Genomic DNA, 17171 nt, shown 5'->3' on the forward strand with positions numbered 1-17171 from the left:
AGCGCAACATTTCCGGTGCGGGCTACAGATCAATGCAAATTTACCCAGCGAGCCCACGGTCTAATTGGCTCTTATTAAAGTCCTGGCAAATGAGCTCTGAATGCTAATTAGCTTGGCGTTAAAACAAGTTAATTGCCTGTGTGCGTGTGATAGCATCTGCTGAGAGGAAGCCCGTCAGGAACAAGTTACAAAAATAAATAAAAAGGAAGGGGTAAATGTGATTTCTCATCATCACGTTTTGAGTGTTATGGGCATTTACAAGCAGAAAAAGAGGTACTTGAAAATTCTTTCGATGACTCTTGTAAAGGATATTTAAACACCTTTAATGAGCGTTCTATAAATAAAACATGGCCCCTCTTCGACCTCGGAAGCTGCATTATTTAAATTGTGCACTAGTAATGTAATTTGCCCCCTAAAAAAAATATTTAATAAAGTCGTTGAGTGGAGCAGCCGAGAGGAAAATGGAACTCATGTTTCATGCCACGATAAGGGGGACAACTCTCTGGATGATTGACTTCACCCAAAAAGCTGTCCTGACATCACACTCGTAGTGAGAGAAATTCTTACACGAGTGGAAAAAAAAAAAGCAAATTATGTTTTTGCCAAGGAAGGGTAAAGCGGAATCATAAAACTTTTTTTTTTAATGAAGGCATCAGCCTTTGTGTCAAAGTGGTTTATCAGTCAGTGTATTTTACAGACTATAAACAGCACTGTTTAGTTTATTTTTTCTCCAACAGCACTGCCAATAAAGGCAACGCATGGAGATTGCTATCAAGTCATAAGGTGACCATTTTGTACAATGTACTGACACTGCACTAATGACTTCGTTGGTTGTTAATACCAAAAAAATAACGAGCAATATTGCCGAGCCATAAGGTATGTACTTTTCAAGATTTAATTTCCTACCATTAATTCCCCTACCCATGATAGCAGTGATTGTCGCATGCACATTTTAATGATGTAAACATTGTTTGCAAACAGTATTAGTTTTGTTTTCATAGCAATGTTAAATGTGGAATTTGTATACTGTTGCATTAGCAATTTTCTTTTCACTGCAGGAATTCACTGACTTCAAAAAGACAACCAAGATTTCCGAAAGAATTAGACGTCTAAGATCAATGATGACAGCCAAAGAATTGAATTTTAAAATCCAAGTATTTGTCAGACATGAGAAACGTGTCCAAATTATCCTTTGATGGCTACATATTGCCCAACACCTGTTCCATATGCGTAACTACTAAATTTTCCTGACTATAAGGCGCACATAAAAGTCTTAAATTTTCTCCAAAATAGACAGGGGCGCGCCTTATAATCCAGTGCGCTTTATATATGGACCAAATACTAAAATTGTTATCGAACACCGAAAATGAAGACTTTTATGGTTTTGATGGTGATGAAGTGAGTGCATTGTAAAAATAAATAAAGAATGTACAACCGAACTCAGTTTTGCCTCTGTTGCCTTTTTAAAAATCGGGTTTTTAGTGTGTTCGCCTGGGTGTATTGACAAAACTACATATCCCAGCAGTCCCTGCGCACTTGAAATAGCGTCTGTGGCTGCTTCCATTGACAGTGCCATAACGGTTCGTATTCATCAATAAATAATATAAATAGATATATGCCATGCCTGGCTGCGGCTAAAGGAAAGGCACGGCCTTTGTGTGTCTAAAATACAGAAATAGCACTCGTTATTGACATTGCGGCTAAAAATACGATGCGCTTAATAGTCGTGAAAATACGGTAAGCGTTTTTTCTTCCATAGATTAGTTTTAATGAATAGATATCTAATCTTGTCTGATGAACAATTTTGACACAAAGGCTCATACATTGAAAAGATCAGCATATTTCTACCTTTCTGAGGTGTTGTGAGGCACACAGCTTGACTCAATGCTGACAGGACACTCTGTTCAGCCAATCCGATCCTCAGCTTCCCCGCTAGCGACCTGTCAATCAATCAGAGTTAGTCATGCGCAGCCATTCCACGACAAGCTCAAATGGAGATGCCGTCATCACCTGACGATGTAGCGGGCTTCAGAAAAGCGGCAGGCCACAAAGAGCCCTTTGATGATGTCGATCTTCTTATTCATGGCCTGCGGCGAAAGAGGATGACATTGAGATCCAGACTCAAGCGATGAGAGAAAAGCAAAGACTTGAGGTCAAAGGAAAGGAACAAAACTCAGCGACAAGAGGGAGCTCATTGCTAGAGGCTGCGTTTATCTACTGAAGAACATTTGTCGCATGAGATTTCATCTCAATATTACACATCAATCGCTACATCAGACAACTGTTTGTGAAAGGCATTTTCTTCAAAATGCATAATGCCAAAGTTGAATATGGAACACTATAATACGAGATTCAAAGTCTTATTTGTTTACCTACTTGCACAGTTGAACATCAGTCACAACAGTCGATCGCTTGTCAAATAATCTAACATTATTTGTCAAAGCTGTCTATTTGATAACTACTCTTAAAAGCTTTTCCTCAATGGTGCTTAGAGGTTTAAATGTAATGGCTAGAATTTAAATTTGATTGAAAGGCCCTGGTCTAAATGGACTCGACGTCCATTAATGGCAATAAAAGAGATCTCAATAAAGAAGTGCAGTTCTTTTTTTTTTTTACTTTGGTTTGGCCAGTTGACTTATCACAATCATTTTAGCAAGGTTAGCATTAGTGTCACAATAATTAGAACAGACCATGAACTTTGAACGTTGCAGACATTTAAAGTTAAGACCAATTAGTCATCAATGTCACTCACCACAAGATTAAATATCATTTTTTGGGGTTTGTATTTTACTAAAGTAATTTCCCTTTAATAATGTGATTTATACGACGATTTATGCGTCTGATGGATTGTGTGACTGAAGCAACTTACAATCCAACAAGTACAGAAAAGGCTTAGTGAACAGCCGTCAAGTTATTGCATGTCATAAACTGAAGTGGGCTTTTAAAAAAATCACATTCCTGTGGTTTTAATGCTACAAAAATGCTCCAGCCATGCACAGTTCAGAATCTTACCGAATTGCCACTCATGTTGGCGATCTCCTTCAGTTTTTTGAAGACGCCTCCCACTGTGAGATTGGCCGGCTTGAACATGGTGCGCTGGTTACTGCGGGAGCTCTCGGCCACCAGGCCCAGGTCCCCACGCTCCTGGGCTTCAGCCTTGATCTTATCCAGCTGTCGCCCTGGCAAGAATAGGCAGTGGTGGGTTCACAACAGATATGGACGTTTTGGAGTTATGGGTGTTTTTGGGGTTTTTATTTATTTATTTTTTTACCAGTGGCCTGCGCAACAGCTTTCATCAGAACTGTCTCCCCAATGCCAAGCTCCATGCCAAGGTAAGCGGGTCCCAGCTGGTTTAAACTCAAATACACGCAGCACAGTAGGTCGTCTACACACAAACACACAATTCATACATTCAAACATATTCAAGGTTTTCAAGACCTTATATATAACCAGAACCCATCTATTACTGGGCATTTTGTAGTATGGGGGTTTCAGATAAAAGCACTGTGCCAATTCTACCCCAACACATAAACACCGAAAATCAAACAAACATGAAAAGAACATTTAAAAGCAAGCGCTAGATTCGCTGGCAGCGATTTACCGCCAACGCTGTAACAAATGGGGAGTTTACCTGGGGAAAGCAGGAGGACTGAGCGAAACAGGTTGGCCAGAGTCTCAATATTTCTTAGCCTGGATACAATTAAAACAAAAAAAAAAACACCTTTGAGGATATAAACAACATTTTTCTGTCTGCAGCATTTTTTAAAGGAAAACCATCTCATCCATGAGTGTGCTTTGCAACTTTGACGTTTGACCTCCCCTCCACAAAAAAGGTTAATGCAGTATTTCATTCTATATACTTCCCCACCATCATGCAGCACGCTCACCTGCCAGAGTCCTCTTCGATCCTCTCAAAGGTGCGAGCCACTGCCAGATAAGGTACTCTGGAGGGTTATAAGATATCAGTTAAGAATACACACTTCTCAATGCATAAGTTCTAGCTACATTTCCAAATGAAAGTACTTTTAAAAAATAACGTTGGTAAGTATTAACACTTTATTGGTTGGGCAAGTGACTATTTCAGGCAATTGAAAAAAAAACCTTAGAAAGACTTGACATCCATAATTCACAAAGATGGCACACTTAATACTTGGTATACAAGTACGACCTACATGAGCAAAAATGTGAGGATCTATGTCTTTTATATAAGCGCATGGTGGGCTTTTAGGTTTTTCTTGTTCCACCTTACAAGATAAAACAGTGCTATGAAAAAAGTAAAAGGATTTTATGAAGCTATAGCTGCATTTTAAATATTTATCGCATTCATAATCACTGCTATGGAGAATTTGGATTGTATAATCAGGACACCATGCAGTTGGATGGGGGGGGGGGGGGGGGGGGGGGCTTTGTAACATTTGCAACCCGAAAAGAACCCACCCAAAGCCAGTGCCCGTGGCTGAACCCTTCATTTCACAAGTGGATGTCATTTCTTTGTTTAGATTAATTCATTTTATTTTTGAAAGTGATCAGATATAGATTGTTTTCAGATAAACTTATCGGTATTTATAAACAATTAACATTATTTAATTTGCATTTCTTTGTTTAAAAATACTTTTTCATTCATTTATTTAATAGAAGCTATGGTGCAAGTTTTTATTAAATTATTGTGTTTTTTTTTTTTGCAAATTCTTATCTATGATTCTCACGCATAACTATAAATTACATGAATTAACACATAGTTGATTAAAAAAGAAAATGAATAACATCATGAATAAAAACTGAAAGTGTGAGCACCACCGATCCATCTCTTAAACGAGTGTCCTTTTAACTGAGTAAAAAGTAAGGAAATGTAGTAAAGTAAGATGGCAAGAACAAGAGGCAAGGAAAGGAAATATGGGTGGAGGAGACAGTAAGTAATAAATGTAAGGGAGTAAAAACACTGGAGATGATTTAAATGGGAAAAGGGGAATAAAAACAGGGCGAAAGGAAACGAGTAAAATGGGTGTTGTGGAAAAAAAAAATTGGAGCGGAGTAAAATGCAAGTGCATGTAGTAAATGTAGAGCATGAATTAGTAAAAAGAGTCAATACAGATTAGTAAATCGTAGGATAGTAAAAAAGTAGAGGCCAACTTTTGTCCCTCCTTCCAGCAAGCATGATCCAGTGGGTGGTAGTTTTTCCTGGACGGGTCGTAGTCTGTATCAGTCAATGTGGATTCTCTGAAAAATAAAACCAGAGTTTAAAAAGGGGAATAAAATCAGCTTCCTTTTACAGCTATTTTCTGTGTTCCTACATTTTTGCATCTTTGTCATCCTCTTTAGCTGATGAAGATGTCATCGCAGACGTCTTCTGTCCTTCACTCTTTTTCTTATCAGTGTTTACTGCAGCCTTTTTAGGAGCTAAAAATAAACATGGTTAAGTAAAAGGATATAATTCAAGGCTCTCTTTATGTACTGACCAAAGAAGCTGCTGATTGGAGTTTCCTTGACTTTCTCTTTTGGCTCCTTCAGGTCTTTTCCGTCATCTTCTCTCTCCTCAACTTTAAGCTTTTTAGCCGACTCCTCTGCTATCTCCTGTTCTTTGTCCGGCTTCTTCACCTGCTCCGTTGCCTCGCTATCACTTTCTTCCTTGGCGAACTCTGCACACTCAAATATAGACAAAGTCAAAGCTGTGTCAGCCCATGTGACCACCTTCACAAGAAGGCCGTGATGATGGTGCTAAAACGCGCTTGGATTTGGCAGATGTCCGAAAACCTGCATAGCTTAGTTAGTTCATTGGTTGCCATTGACGACATTAAACATCCAATCCATTTTGACTGGGAAAACTATAGAATAATATGCAATATTGGTGCGCTATACACTCCATGATTATTTTCCTACTTGCCCTTCCAAGGATGGCAGAAAGTTACGCACATGGCTGGAAAAAGGCTTTGATTGCCTTACACACATTTTAATGATGTCATCTTTGTTTACCAACAGAAAGTGTTTTATAAAGAACAAAAAAACGGAATGACTGATATACTAAAAACGACATTTGGGGGCCTTTGTGTCAATTTAAGTGTTAAGTTTTAGAGATCCCAGTTTCCTCCCACATTCCAAGAGACTTTTAATTATTTATTCTCATACATTACAGGTGGGTGATTAAGAAAAAGTTGTATTAGTCTTTTTTTGCTGTTTTTAGAAAGGTTTATTATCAATGCTGTGATAGCAACTACTTCATATTTGAGTATGCAGTAATTTAATATTAAAAGAAAAATATATCTAAAACATGGTATCAGTATAGTATCAGTATTAGCCAATAAAATAGAACCAGGCGCCAGAAAATAATACCATCAGCACAACAATAATTTCAAAAGCTGCCAGCCCTCCCATTCAAAATGGATTATGTCATATTTCATCAATGGCACAGAAATACGAAGAAGCGTTTGAGTTTTAGAGTGTTACTTTTATGTATTCATTAATTTTTTGGGCATTTTTCTTAGACTACCACATGTGGAGAATGCATGTAGGTGTAAAAGTCAGTATATGAAATAATGTGAAGCAAAAAAATATTTTTTTACTTGCAGTACAGTATAATACACAGCCAGGAGGTGACATGGCTGTGTCATCATATTCCTGTACACAAAATGTTTTCAGAGTGCAGAGGAGTTGCATTTGGCAGCAGTGAAGTGAACTCACCCTTGTCACCAACTTCGTCATCTACACGGGCTCGCTTATTGCGTTGACCTGCTTTCGCCACCACCATCTGCATGTCAGCCTCCTTTTGACTCTCAATGGCACTGGGTCTCTCCTCGTTGCCACTTTGACTCTGGTCAAGTTTTCTCTTGGGAAACATCTTCCTTGCTGTGGACGGCATAGAAAATGAGATAGGAGTTAGCAAAAATAAATATTTTAATCCAATTTGCATGGGCTTTCCCTTGTCTAGCATGGGTTAACCATTAATGAATGGGTAATAGTGCTGAATGATATAGAAAAAAACAGACATTGCCATTTATTTGGGTGTTTGCGCTATATTGGGACAATAACGGTAACATAGTAAGCATAATCGACCAGAAGTGGTCGATCAGGTTTTTTATTTTATTTATGTATGCTTTTTTTGTGTGAAAATCACGTAGAATGACGTAGACAAATATTTTTGTCACAATTTTTTGTAAATCTGCAATACTAAAAATATATTTTTGTACTCCCGTGATTGAGTAAGATTCCAAATTTCTAAAAAGAACCATAAACCCTTAAAATTGAACCAATTGAAAGAACCATTCATGAAATTTGCGACGCAGACGGGGCGCAGACACTTACAGAATCCTGCCTATCAACGACCTCCGGTCAAATAAATATAGAATATTTTCACCAGATGATGATTCAATAGCTCTTTTACTAAATATGGATTGGTCGTCTAGTGCTTTTGTGGCAGCCAGTGATTTAAATGATGCACTGTAAAGCATTAATGATGTCCACTTCATTCTGTTTATACAGAAATACCTTTAACAATAAGTTCTTTCCTATGTATTCATTTCCTCTTTAAGATCAAAGTACCCAAGAAGGAGGCCTCATTATTAAGGCAAAGCAATTTATGCCTAAACGACGACAACACGGCGGGAATGTTTTTCTTCCACGGCGCACTTAAGACATGGTGGGCATCAAACGGCGAGGAGAAGAGAAAAAAAATAAATAATTCTGCACGCCATTAAAAATAGAAGGCGTTCCACTTAAGACCCCTTAACGATTCTATTTTATGTGGTAGCGATGCTCGGTATCCTAACGACGGGAAGCCGGAAATAAACAGTAGATTTACTTCTTAATATCACACTTAAAAGAATAACTGGAAGAAAACAAGTAAGAAGATAACCCCCCCCAAAGGTCAAACGATGCAGATAATAATATACCAGGGGTCGGGAACCTTTTTGACGAAGAGAGCCACAAACAATTCATATTTTCCAATGTTATTTCTTGTGAGCCATACTACGTATTTAAAAGTTAAAATACATACATGTAAACGAGGGCCTTTTTGAATTTTTGTTTGTAATTTCACCACTTTTAAAGTGGAAAAAAATGAATATTTTTTAAAAAGATTCTTCTGCTGTTGCCAATCAATGAGGGGATGCATTACAGAAGAGTCTACTGCAAAAAATGATTGGAATATCTCAGTTCTATCATCAGCGGTTTCCATATTTTAGCTCACAGGTTAGCAAAGAGCCAGATGCACTCATCAAAAGAGCCACATGTGGCTCCCGAGCCATAGGTTTCCAACCCCTGTAATAGACACACATTCTGTATAGTGAATATTTAACACTGTCTTAAGGTAACATTAAGAGAGAAATTCCAACACAATTGCAGTAAAACCAATTTATAAAAAAAAAAATCCAAGCAAAAAATTTGGTACTCGGAATTATTTGTACATGGTTCAACTAATAGTTGTGCTTTATGATCCAGAAATGATGGTGATAAATGTGAAAAACCTGACTTGACTTTACTAATGGTGTGTTACAAAGATGTTCCATTTCTTACCTGTCTTGCGCTTGCTCATGCCACCAGAATGTGAGACGGAGTTGGGGGTCTCGGGGGACATGGAGGAGGAGGAGGGAGTGACAGGCGTGGAAGGCATGTCAGAAGTGGAAGATGTGGTGGCTGCGACAGGAGTGACAGGTGTGGTGGACATCTTGGTTGCAGAGGGAGGAGGTGGAGGAGACATGGGGGTGGGTGCCACCTTCAATGCATTATCTTTGTCTTGCTGTTTCTTGCCTTCCTCATCATCGTCCTCATCGCTTTCCACAATCCTCTGCCTACGTTTTGGAACCTTCTTTATGGGAGAGTCGTCTTCTGCAACCCCATTTTGGACCTTGAGTGGACTTTTGGCAGGACTATAACAAATTCATAAATAAAGCAAAACTAGTATTCACCCCCTTGTTTTCCTTGGGAAAGAGATGTAATTATTGTTTTGGGTTTGTTTAATCAAAATGCAGCCACCATTCATTCCTCTATCATGTGGACTCAGAAACAGGACTCATGTAAAATAGTACATTAGCGCCATCTGCTGCCATTTGTGTGGCATTAAAGCTATTTTCCAAGAGAAGTTTGCCTCATTTTTTTTATAGATAATGGTTTCAATCGGCAAAAAAATAGAATGGAATTTACAGTGGTCTTTTCAATCAGCTAGACTTTCATGTGATTTATTGTGATGTGTGGAAAACTAAATTCAAAACCTTACTTTTTCACTTGACTTTCAAGGATCTTTGATTTCTTTTTATCATCCTTGTCCTTGGTCTTGGGCTGAAAAAAAGATCTGGAAACAGAAGAGAAACGAACCTTTTTATTTTTACTTTATTTGTTATTGATTTTAAGAGTATTTGGATAAAGAGTTATTAATTTATTCATTTGTTTAAAGTATTGATTTGCAAGACATGAATTTTGTCCGTTTCGGGTTCCGCAGTTACTTCCGCTGTTTGGAGACGTCACAATTCATCATCTGGCGGACCAAACAATTCAGATTAGAAGTTAAATCAAACGGAGGTGACTGTTTTGGGGTTATTTTATAATAGTTTCACGTTCTTATAAATAATAATAATAATTCTAATCATGTATCTTAGTTCATCCTCATTCAGATTGGCACTTCATTATCCAAATGAGCATGCCAGGAGTACTCAAAGTGTAAATTTCGTCTTTACTTACGCGATGCTGCGCTGCATGCTGTCGTTATCGATAAAGTCTTCGCTTCTCCGTCAAATAAGTGTAGAAATTCACAAATCAGATCCCAAATATAAAAGATAATAAGCCGCAAATGAAGACGCAAACTCCCGCGCTGGATCCCCGGTTTTAACTTTCAACTGCGCCAAAATTGGTACTTCCGCCAAAGATCGTCTATTGCAGTCCAGAATATCAGAACGTGTCACTATTATATAAATAGCTAGATGCGAAAAGTTGGAGCCTACATTATCCGCACAAACAGCCATCTTAAAGCAGTAAACTTCTCCAGTGTACATTTGCAGCTGTCCACTGAAACTTTACTTATAAATAAATATTTATATTCATATATGTATCAAATATATGTATGTGTGTATATGTATTTATATATACATATATATGTATCATATATATATATATATATATATATATATATACATATATATGTATCATATATATATATATATATATATATATATATATATATATATATATATATATATATATATATATATATATATATATATATATATATATATATATATATATATATATATATATATATATATATATATATATATATATATATATATATATATATATATGTGTGTGTATATATTTTTATATATATATATATATATATATATACACACACATACATATATATATGTATGTGTGTATATATATTTATATATATCAATATATATGTAAATCTCCATCCATCTCTCTAATGTATGTACATATACAGTACTGTATGTGTTCTTTCCATTTTATTAAATGTTTTTCTCAGTACAAACCAATGCTGGTTACTTATACAAGCCTTAAACATACAAATGTACTTACTTATATAGGCCTTAACATAAATTATTATACAAAATATAGCACTGAATCAACTTCAATTTGAACAATTTCAACTTATGAACACTTTCAACTTATGAACAAGCGCTCGGAACCTTACTCGTTCGTAAGTAGGGGAGCGTCTGTGTATAAATATATGTATATATTGGTATGTCTAGCGTTCTACTACTCCCTGCCGTCCTGGAGCAGTTCACACACGCACTAGTATACTCTTTTATTCACAAATGCAAAGCATTTAATCAATTTCCGTTTTTGGAAGCAATAAAAACTAGAGAGCAATAAATCTGTATATATTTGGGGGGGTTTTTGGAGAGTTTTGCAGATCATCTGTCAGGGCCTATCATCCATCCTCAGCTACCCTTTGCATTCCACAACTGAGGTAGTTCTGCCAGGCAATGAAGGATGACGTGTTGTGATGGAGAGTTGGTGGTGGGACGGGATGGTGAAGATGATGAGGTATGCAGTACGGCGGTAAAAGAAGACGAGGCCGAAATGCTTGGACAGGATGAGCACCGTCATTGGGAAGGACGGCAAAGGGAAAAGGGCTACCCCGGAGTATCTGGAGGAAAGATGCAAGTTAACGTGCATAGCTCATGTTGATGGCTACAGCTCTAATAATTCACTCGGTCTTTACGGCATGTGTGATGTGAGACCTGATGATAAGAGGGCGGCAAGTGGTACTTGACCAGGATGAGTTTGCTCAAGTTGAACTTGTACGTGAATCGCTTGCCTTTGGTCTTTTGCAGGATGCGCTTGTTGTAGTAATACCTGAGCATTTCATCAAGCACCCCGTCGTTTATTTGATATATTCTCCACAAATATTGTCAAAAGGTTATCCGCCAACCTCTACCTTAATGCTCGACTGAGCTTGTCGTAGTTCATGTGCGGCTTCCCCTTCCTCTCGCCCCAAAGCCGGGCAAGCCTCTCGGGGTCACGGATGACAAATTCGCCCCACTCGCCCCCCCAACTGATGGCGTTGTCCTGGCCTCCGCTACCCAGCAGTTCCAACAGGAAGTGCCACAGTTGAACTTGACGCGAACCCGGAGACCACACGGGTTTGTAGGCCCAGTCGGGGAACAGGACTGCTGCAGAGAGAGGGAGACATTAAGTCACAATTGCAGTTTTGTTGTTGTTGTTGTTGTTGTTGTTTACATGCATCTCAAAGTTGTATATTAGTCAGGAAGAAAATATGTATACTAAAGTTGTTTATCAGACATACCACTAAACCATACCTGTCAACCTCCCCTTATTAATGATATCAATTCTCCTTATTAAGTGATATTAAAGCTTACAAATTCAATGCGGCACATATTTACTCCAATAGGGCGTACTCAAACCAAGGACTCTGCAATAAATAATTGGTAGAAAATTATTGCAGTATATTGCCATGAATATAGTATTTCCAATTGGGCCTTCACAATGAAAATATATTTATGTCTATGATGAAAAATTCTTAATTATTGGTTGCCGAACTCGTACAAAAGTTGTTATATAATGCCTTTTCTATTCCTGCATCCGCACCCTCTTCCTATTGCAACAAAGAAATTTCCCGATTACGGGATGAATAAAGTTATCCAATCCAATCCAATCCAATACGCATTATACAATTTGAAGCGATAAAAAAATATGAGAAAAATGTATATGTTGACAGGTGTGTTAAACACAAAGGGAAAATTAAAGCATGTTAATTAACAATGTTGCATAAAAGTCACAACATTGCACATATGTTAACAAAATCAGCTTATTTGCACTTGTAAAAATAGGCATTAGTCACCACACACACACACACACACGACCGCACACACACACACACACACACACACACACACACACGCACACACACACACACACACACACACGTAGTTACTTCGACTCCAGTAAGGTGAAGGAAAATGTCCTAATGAGGATGTGCACTGCATCTATGGAAGGAAAAAAGCGGTGAAGTAACCTTATTTTAAACATTACTCAAGGCAGTGTACTCAAAATACAACTTTTTCAATCATATTTAAGAACAGAGCACGCCATTGGATGTGAGAACAGTTACCTTAATGGAGAGGAGTGAGACAGATGATGAGATGAGGCGGTCGGCTTACAGGGTGAGCGAAGACTGAAGGATGTTTGGAGCTCAGTCTTAAAAAAAAAAACAAAGACAGCACACGGCAATACTCCCTCCTCTTTCTCACCCGACCCACCGAGGGATGGACTGGTTTTTAAATGAATAGACAGACAACTCTGTGGCAATTAGAGACAGTCCGACTGATTGATTGGTCGAGAGATATACACAAATGTCGCAATTTTTGGGTGGTGACACCAAACGTTGATGAAGAAGCAGACAGTCTGACAGTTTTTCAACTGACAGCTGTGTGAGGGAGAAATATCACTTCAGCTTGTCAGGCAATGTGTTCGTTTGATAGACAGGTGGAGTTACAAAGTTACGTGAGGAAAATTGGCCACTTCATACATTCTTTAAAAGCGACAGCTCACTTGGGTAGATACAATGATAATCTGTCAGTCTGTTAGATTTACAAAGTTGAGTTTACAAAAGGGTAATTTTTGAAAGTGTCTGAATTTAGGCTTAGATAAGGGGTGTTAGAGTTGATTGAGTTAGATCAGGGGTGGGCAAACTTTTCGACCCGGGGGCCACATTGACTTTAAAAATGTGACAAATGGGCCGGGTCAGCTCAAGATATGATACATATAAAAAAGTGCATCCGTTAACAGTACATTTGAAACATAAACAGAAAAAAAGGACTAATGTATTACCATACTCCTCACTTATTATTAAAGTAAAAAGTATTAAGTACAATGTAAAGTAAAAAGGAATGTATTAAGAAATATTAAAATGCCATTTAAAAAAAGATAGAGGTGCTGAAAAACACAAAAAACAAATAAGAGTGGACAGAGCTACTGCCACTGGCTTCCGCGTGACGGCGCCATCTTGGGGAAAAAAAACATTATTTGGACAACGTCGGCGGGCCGGATTAAAAAGCCTCGCGGGCCGGATGTGGCCCGCGGGCCGTAGTTTGCCCAATTCTGAGCTAGATGGACGAATAGAGAACTAATCAAATGAATCCCACACACCACCAAGCTGGTAGCACCAGAATACAGCATGTAAGCACTACTATAAAAAATGTCCTTTTCAAATGTACTAAATCCTCTGACGTTTGTGGTTTGAGAAAAATCACTTTAGGCATTACTTGACTTACAGGCGGAAAACAAAGACGTGATTCGTGCGATTTTGTCGTTTGAGTGACGGCTCATAAATGGAGAGATCAAAAAATAAATATAATTTCAACACAGAAATAGCCCATGGCGATTAAATCGCAAAAGATTACCACGCACACAAACACACACACACACACACTTGAACTTGTCGTGACTTGGAGACGGGACAACTGACACCGGAGGCTTTTAATTTGAGTGTAAACACAAATAGTCTGCCAGACAGGCATCAATTATGAATGTGGCTAATTGACTTATAGCATCTGAGGGGTCACCCAGAAAAAAAAGGCCTGAAACCAAAATCGCACATGCAGTCGTCACTAAACCGATTTGTTATTCATAGCCCTTTAAAATAAACTAAGCATTTGAATTTGAAATAAAACAAATGATCACTGCCAGCCTTCTCCAATTGAAATATACAGTATTACCTCGAGATATGATCTTAATTCGTTACAGGACTGAGCTTGTATGTCGATATTCTCGTAACATGAACAAACTTTTTCCATTGAAATGAACTAAAAACACATTAATTTGTTGTAAGCCTATGAAAAAACATCAAAAACAGGATATTGGATTGGAAAAAATGTTTTATTTTTTCCAATTTGCCCTCTTTTAACAAAGTAACACGTGGTTTAATATCACTAAAATGTGTTTAATAGAACTAAAGTTAGACAGATTTTGCGGAGGGTAAAACACTGAAAAAATGCAACGCTCCGCCCAGTGCTCGTAGATATCTGTTATACACGAAAGAGATGCGGCAAAGAAGACCATGTCTTGGCCACCTGGCTTTCTCATATCTGTAAATTTGTCTCGTATCTCGAGATAAGTATTTGCTTGAAATTTTACCCATATCTCCAATTGCTCGTATGTCGGTGTGTTCATATGTCGAGGTACCACTGTATTTGACATATATTTTCGTCAATCACACTCAAATCTTCCTTAATTGAATCAATTAAGTGCATTTGCACAAATATCAAATTGGGCTGTTAAGTGTCATCACACCAATGTAAAAGAAACGATAAAAAAAGATCCGCGGCAGATGTCAAAATAGTCATATTATAGCAGCAAAAGAGGAATTGTAGAAACAAAAACCCCAGGCGACACCCTGAAACAAGCCTCGTCTGCCTCCGTCAACAGCATTATTGCAACTGTGACAAATTTGGTGTGTGTGTGTGTGTGTGTGTCTGTGTGTGTAATAGAAAGAGGGGGTTAAGTCCGGATTTGATCCTACACTAAAAGGACTGTTTGTTTTGCGGCTGACGAGGGGTCGCTTTAATCTGACGCTTAGCCTCTCGCTATTTATCCTCATCCTCATCCTGCCCTTCATCTCAATCCTATCACATATATTCACATCCACACACACGGATTTAGGCAAACAAAACACTTGTTACACACTCAACATCAAAACCCACTAACACAACACATATACACTCAAGCTCAACACTGACCAATACAAACACTTGGACTAATTCACCTATGGTAAAGTAAATAAACAGGAAAATTAATATACATGTACACAAAAAGATGTATCATACTGGGTGCTCACTTTTTTAAAAATAATCCTGTCAATTCTTATTTTTTCTGTGGTAATTAGATTTACATTTTATGATTGATATTTTGAAATATTGTCTATTAAAAACTTTAAAAAAAAAAAAAAGCTACTTCTACTTTTTGGGAACATGAAGTTTGAATCATCTTCAATAAAAAGTGTGAATTTTGTCATCTTATAAAACAGCAGAGTTAAACATTCCTTGACAATCTTTGAAGTCAACCTGAATTTTTTTTACAATAAATGATCATGACCATTGATCGCCCAATCCTACAATGAATGTATAGAAACACTAGGATTAAAACTTATATATAACTTATATAAAAATTAAAATGCACAAATACACACACAAGCACACACAAACAAACAAAGACAAACACATACTGCTCTTCCCTTTCATACTTTCACGCTTGTGGTCTGGAACCTTTTCCACAATATAGAATGTGTCACATTGTGCGGTGAGTGTGTTTTGAAGAGGATGATGGTATTGCAGGAGATGAAGGTTATGCTGAATCGTCTTAAGGGTCAAATCGAGTTAGCCGTCTGAGCGGGACGTAGGCTTTTCTGCACGTACATACCTGCAACTGTTTGTGGGTGCGCTTACATTGACACTAACGCTTGAGAGCTAAAATGTAAGCTGAGTGCTGAAATCGGAAATAAAATACAATATAGATACTTTACCTTCAAGGACATGAAAGTGGCTGCTATAGAGGAGGTCGATACAAAGTGCACGGTGCAATGGAAAAAGTTGCCGATAGTATAGTAGTTGTGTACATGTATAGTATAGTATAGTGTGTATACATACATACACACACATGTATATGTGTGTATGTATATGTGTGTATATATATATGTGTATATATATATGTGCATATATATATGTGTATATATATGTATATATATATATATATATATATATATATATATATATATATATATATATATATATATATATATATATATATATATATATATATATATATATATATATATATATATATATATATATATATATATATATATATATATATATATATATATTTATATATATTTATATATATATATATATATATATATATATATATATATATATATATATATATATATATATATATATATATATATATATATATATATATATATATATATATATATATATATATATATATATATATATATATATATATATATATATATATATATATATATATATATATATATATATTTATATATATATATATATATATATATATATATATATATATATATATATATATATATATATATATATATATATATATATATATATATATATATATATATATATATATATATATATGTATATGTATATATATATATATATATATATATATATATATATATATATATATATATATATATATATATATATATATATATATATATATATATATATATATATATATATATATATATATATATATATATATATATATATATATCTCCTCAAAATTGTTGCAGTTGTTTTTTATCGATAATTATTGTTACGTGAAGAGAGTGCAATTCTTTGAGGTTAATAAAATATTTAGTGAGAAAGCGAGGGAGTGTTTATGGTATTGACGCAGCCATATGTCTCCATCCTGAAGACAAATGACAAAGACGAAGTTTGGCGCCCGCAGGCACAAAAAGTAACAAGTGAAAAATTAAGTCAATAAAAAGGATAATAAAGACAAAGACCTGCAGCATTTACCAATGAAGTGCAAGTGTGTTTGTGTGAGTATGCCCGACACTTGATGACGTCCTCATAAGGTTACAAAGGCTCACTACTGCTTCAGATTTCTCTCAGGGGACTTATGTGGTCTCTCAAAGCTTTCTGCTACCCAAC

The 17171-nt window shown here is 36.5% G+C and overlaps 2 protein-coding genes across 5 annotated transcripts in view; both read right to left on the bottom strand.

Moving 5' to 3' along the window:
• Positions 1-9879, bottom strand: part of lig1 (ligase I, DNA, ATP-dependent) — a 32723-nt gene extending 22844 nt beyond the window's left edge. For 3 of the 4 annotated variants that reach the window (XM_077724964.1, XM_077724963.1, XM_077724962.1), the window contains exons 1-13: positions 9667-9879; positions 9206-9280; positions 8506-8858; positions 6676-6840; positions 5457-5636; positions 5292-5397; positions 5131-5217; positions 3888-3944; positions 3632-3690; positions 3272-3385; positions 3013-3179; positions 2011-2087; positions 1849-1940 (exon numbers count right to left, since the gene is read on the bottom strand). In XM_077724964.1, coding sequence (XP_077581090.1) covers positions 1849-1940; positions 2011-2087; positions 3013-3179; positions 3272-3385; positions 3632-3690; positions 3888-3944; positions 5131-5217; positions 5292-5397; positions 5457-5636; positions 6676-6840; positions 8506-8858; positions 9206-9280; positions 9667-9683 — 1549 coding nt within the window. In that variant the 5' untranslated portion in view covers positions 9684-9879. Of the gene's footprint in view, positions 1-1848; positions 1941-2010; positions 2088-3012; positions 3180-3271; positions 3386-3631; positions 3691-3887; positions 3945-5130; positions 5218-5291; positions 5398-5456; positions 5637-6675; positions 6841-7296; positions 7430-8505; positions 8859-9205; positions 9281-9666 lie in introns of those variants that run through there. The other variant, XM_077724965.1, reaches the window with a different exon arrangement.
• Positions 9880-10755: 876 nt separating this feature from the next.
• LOC144201960 (ETS domain-containing transcription factor ERF-like) lies at positions 10756-12678 on the bottom strand. Its single transcript, XM_077724831.1, has 5 exons — positions 12581-12678; positions 12404-12455; positions 11387-11621; positions 11190-11304; positions 10756-11095 (listed from the first exon to the last, which is right to left on the bottom strand). The coding sequence occupies exons 2-5, from the start codon at positions 12453-12455 to the stop codon at positions 10877-10879; spliced, it is 621 nt and encodes a 206-aa protein (XP_077580957.1). The 5' UTR covers positions 12581-12678; the 3' UTR covers positions 10756-10876.
• Between the last annotated feature and the right edge of the window lie 4493 nt (positions 12679-17171).

Source organism: Stigmatopora nigra, chromosome 9 (genome assembly GCF_051989575.1).
Source record: "Stigmatopora nigra isolate UIUO_SnigA chromosome 9, RoL_Snig_1.1, whole genome shotgun sequence".
NCBI lineage: Eukaryota > Metazoa > Chordata > Actinopteri > Syngnathiformes > Syngnathidae > Stigmatopora > Stigmatopora nigra.

What these genes read in the sequence shown, in the direction of transcription:
- LOC144201960 (XM_077724831.1), bottom strand. Translation starts at nt 12,455, where the DNA reads ATGCAGTGCACATCCTCATTAGGACATTTTCCTTCACCTTACTGGAGT. An exon ending in TTCACCTTACTGGAGTCGAA is followed by an intron (nt 11,622 to 12,403) that starts GTAACTACGTGT and finishes CTCTCTCTGCAG; the next exon opens with CAGTCCTGTTCCCCGACTGG. An exon ending in TGCCGCCCTCTTATCATCAG is followed by an intron (nt 11,096 to 11,189) that starts GTCTCACATCAC and finishes TCTTTCCTCCAG; the next exon opens with ATACTCCGGGGTAGCCCTTT.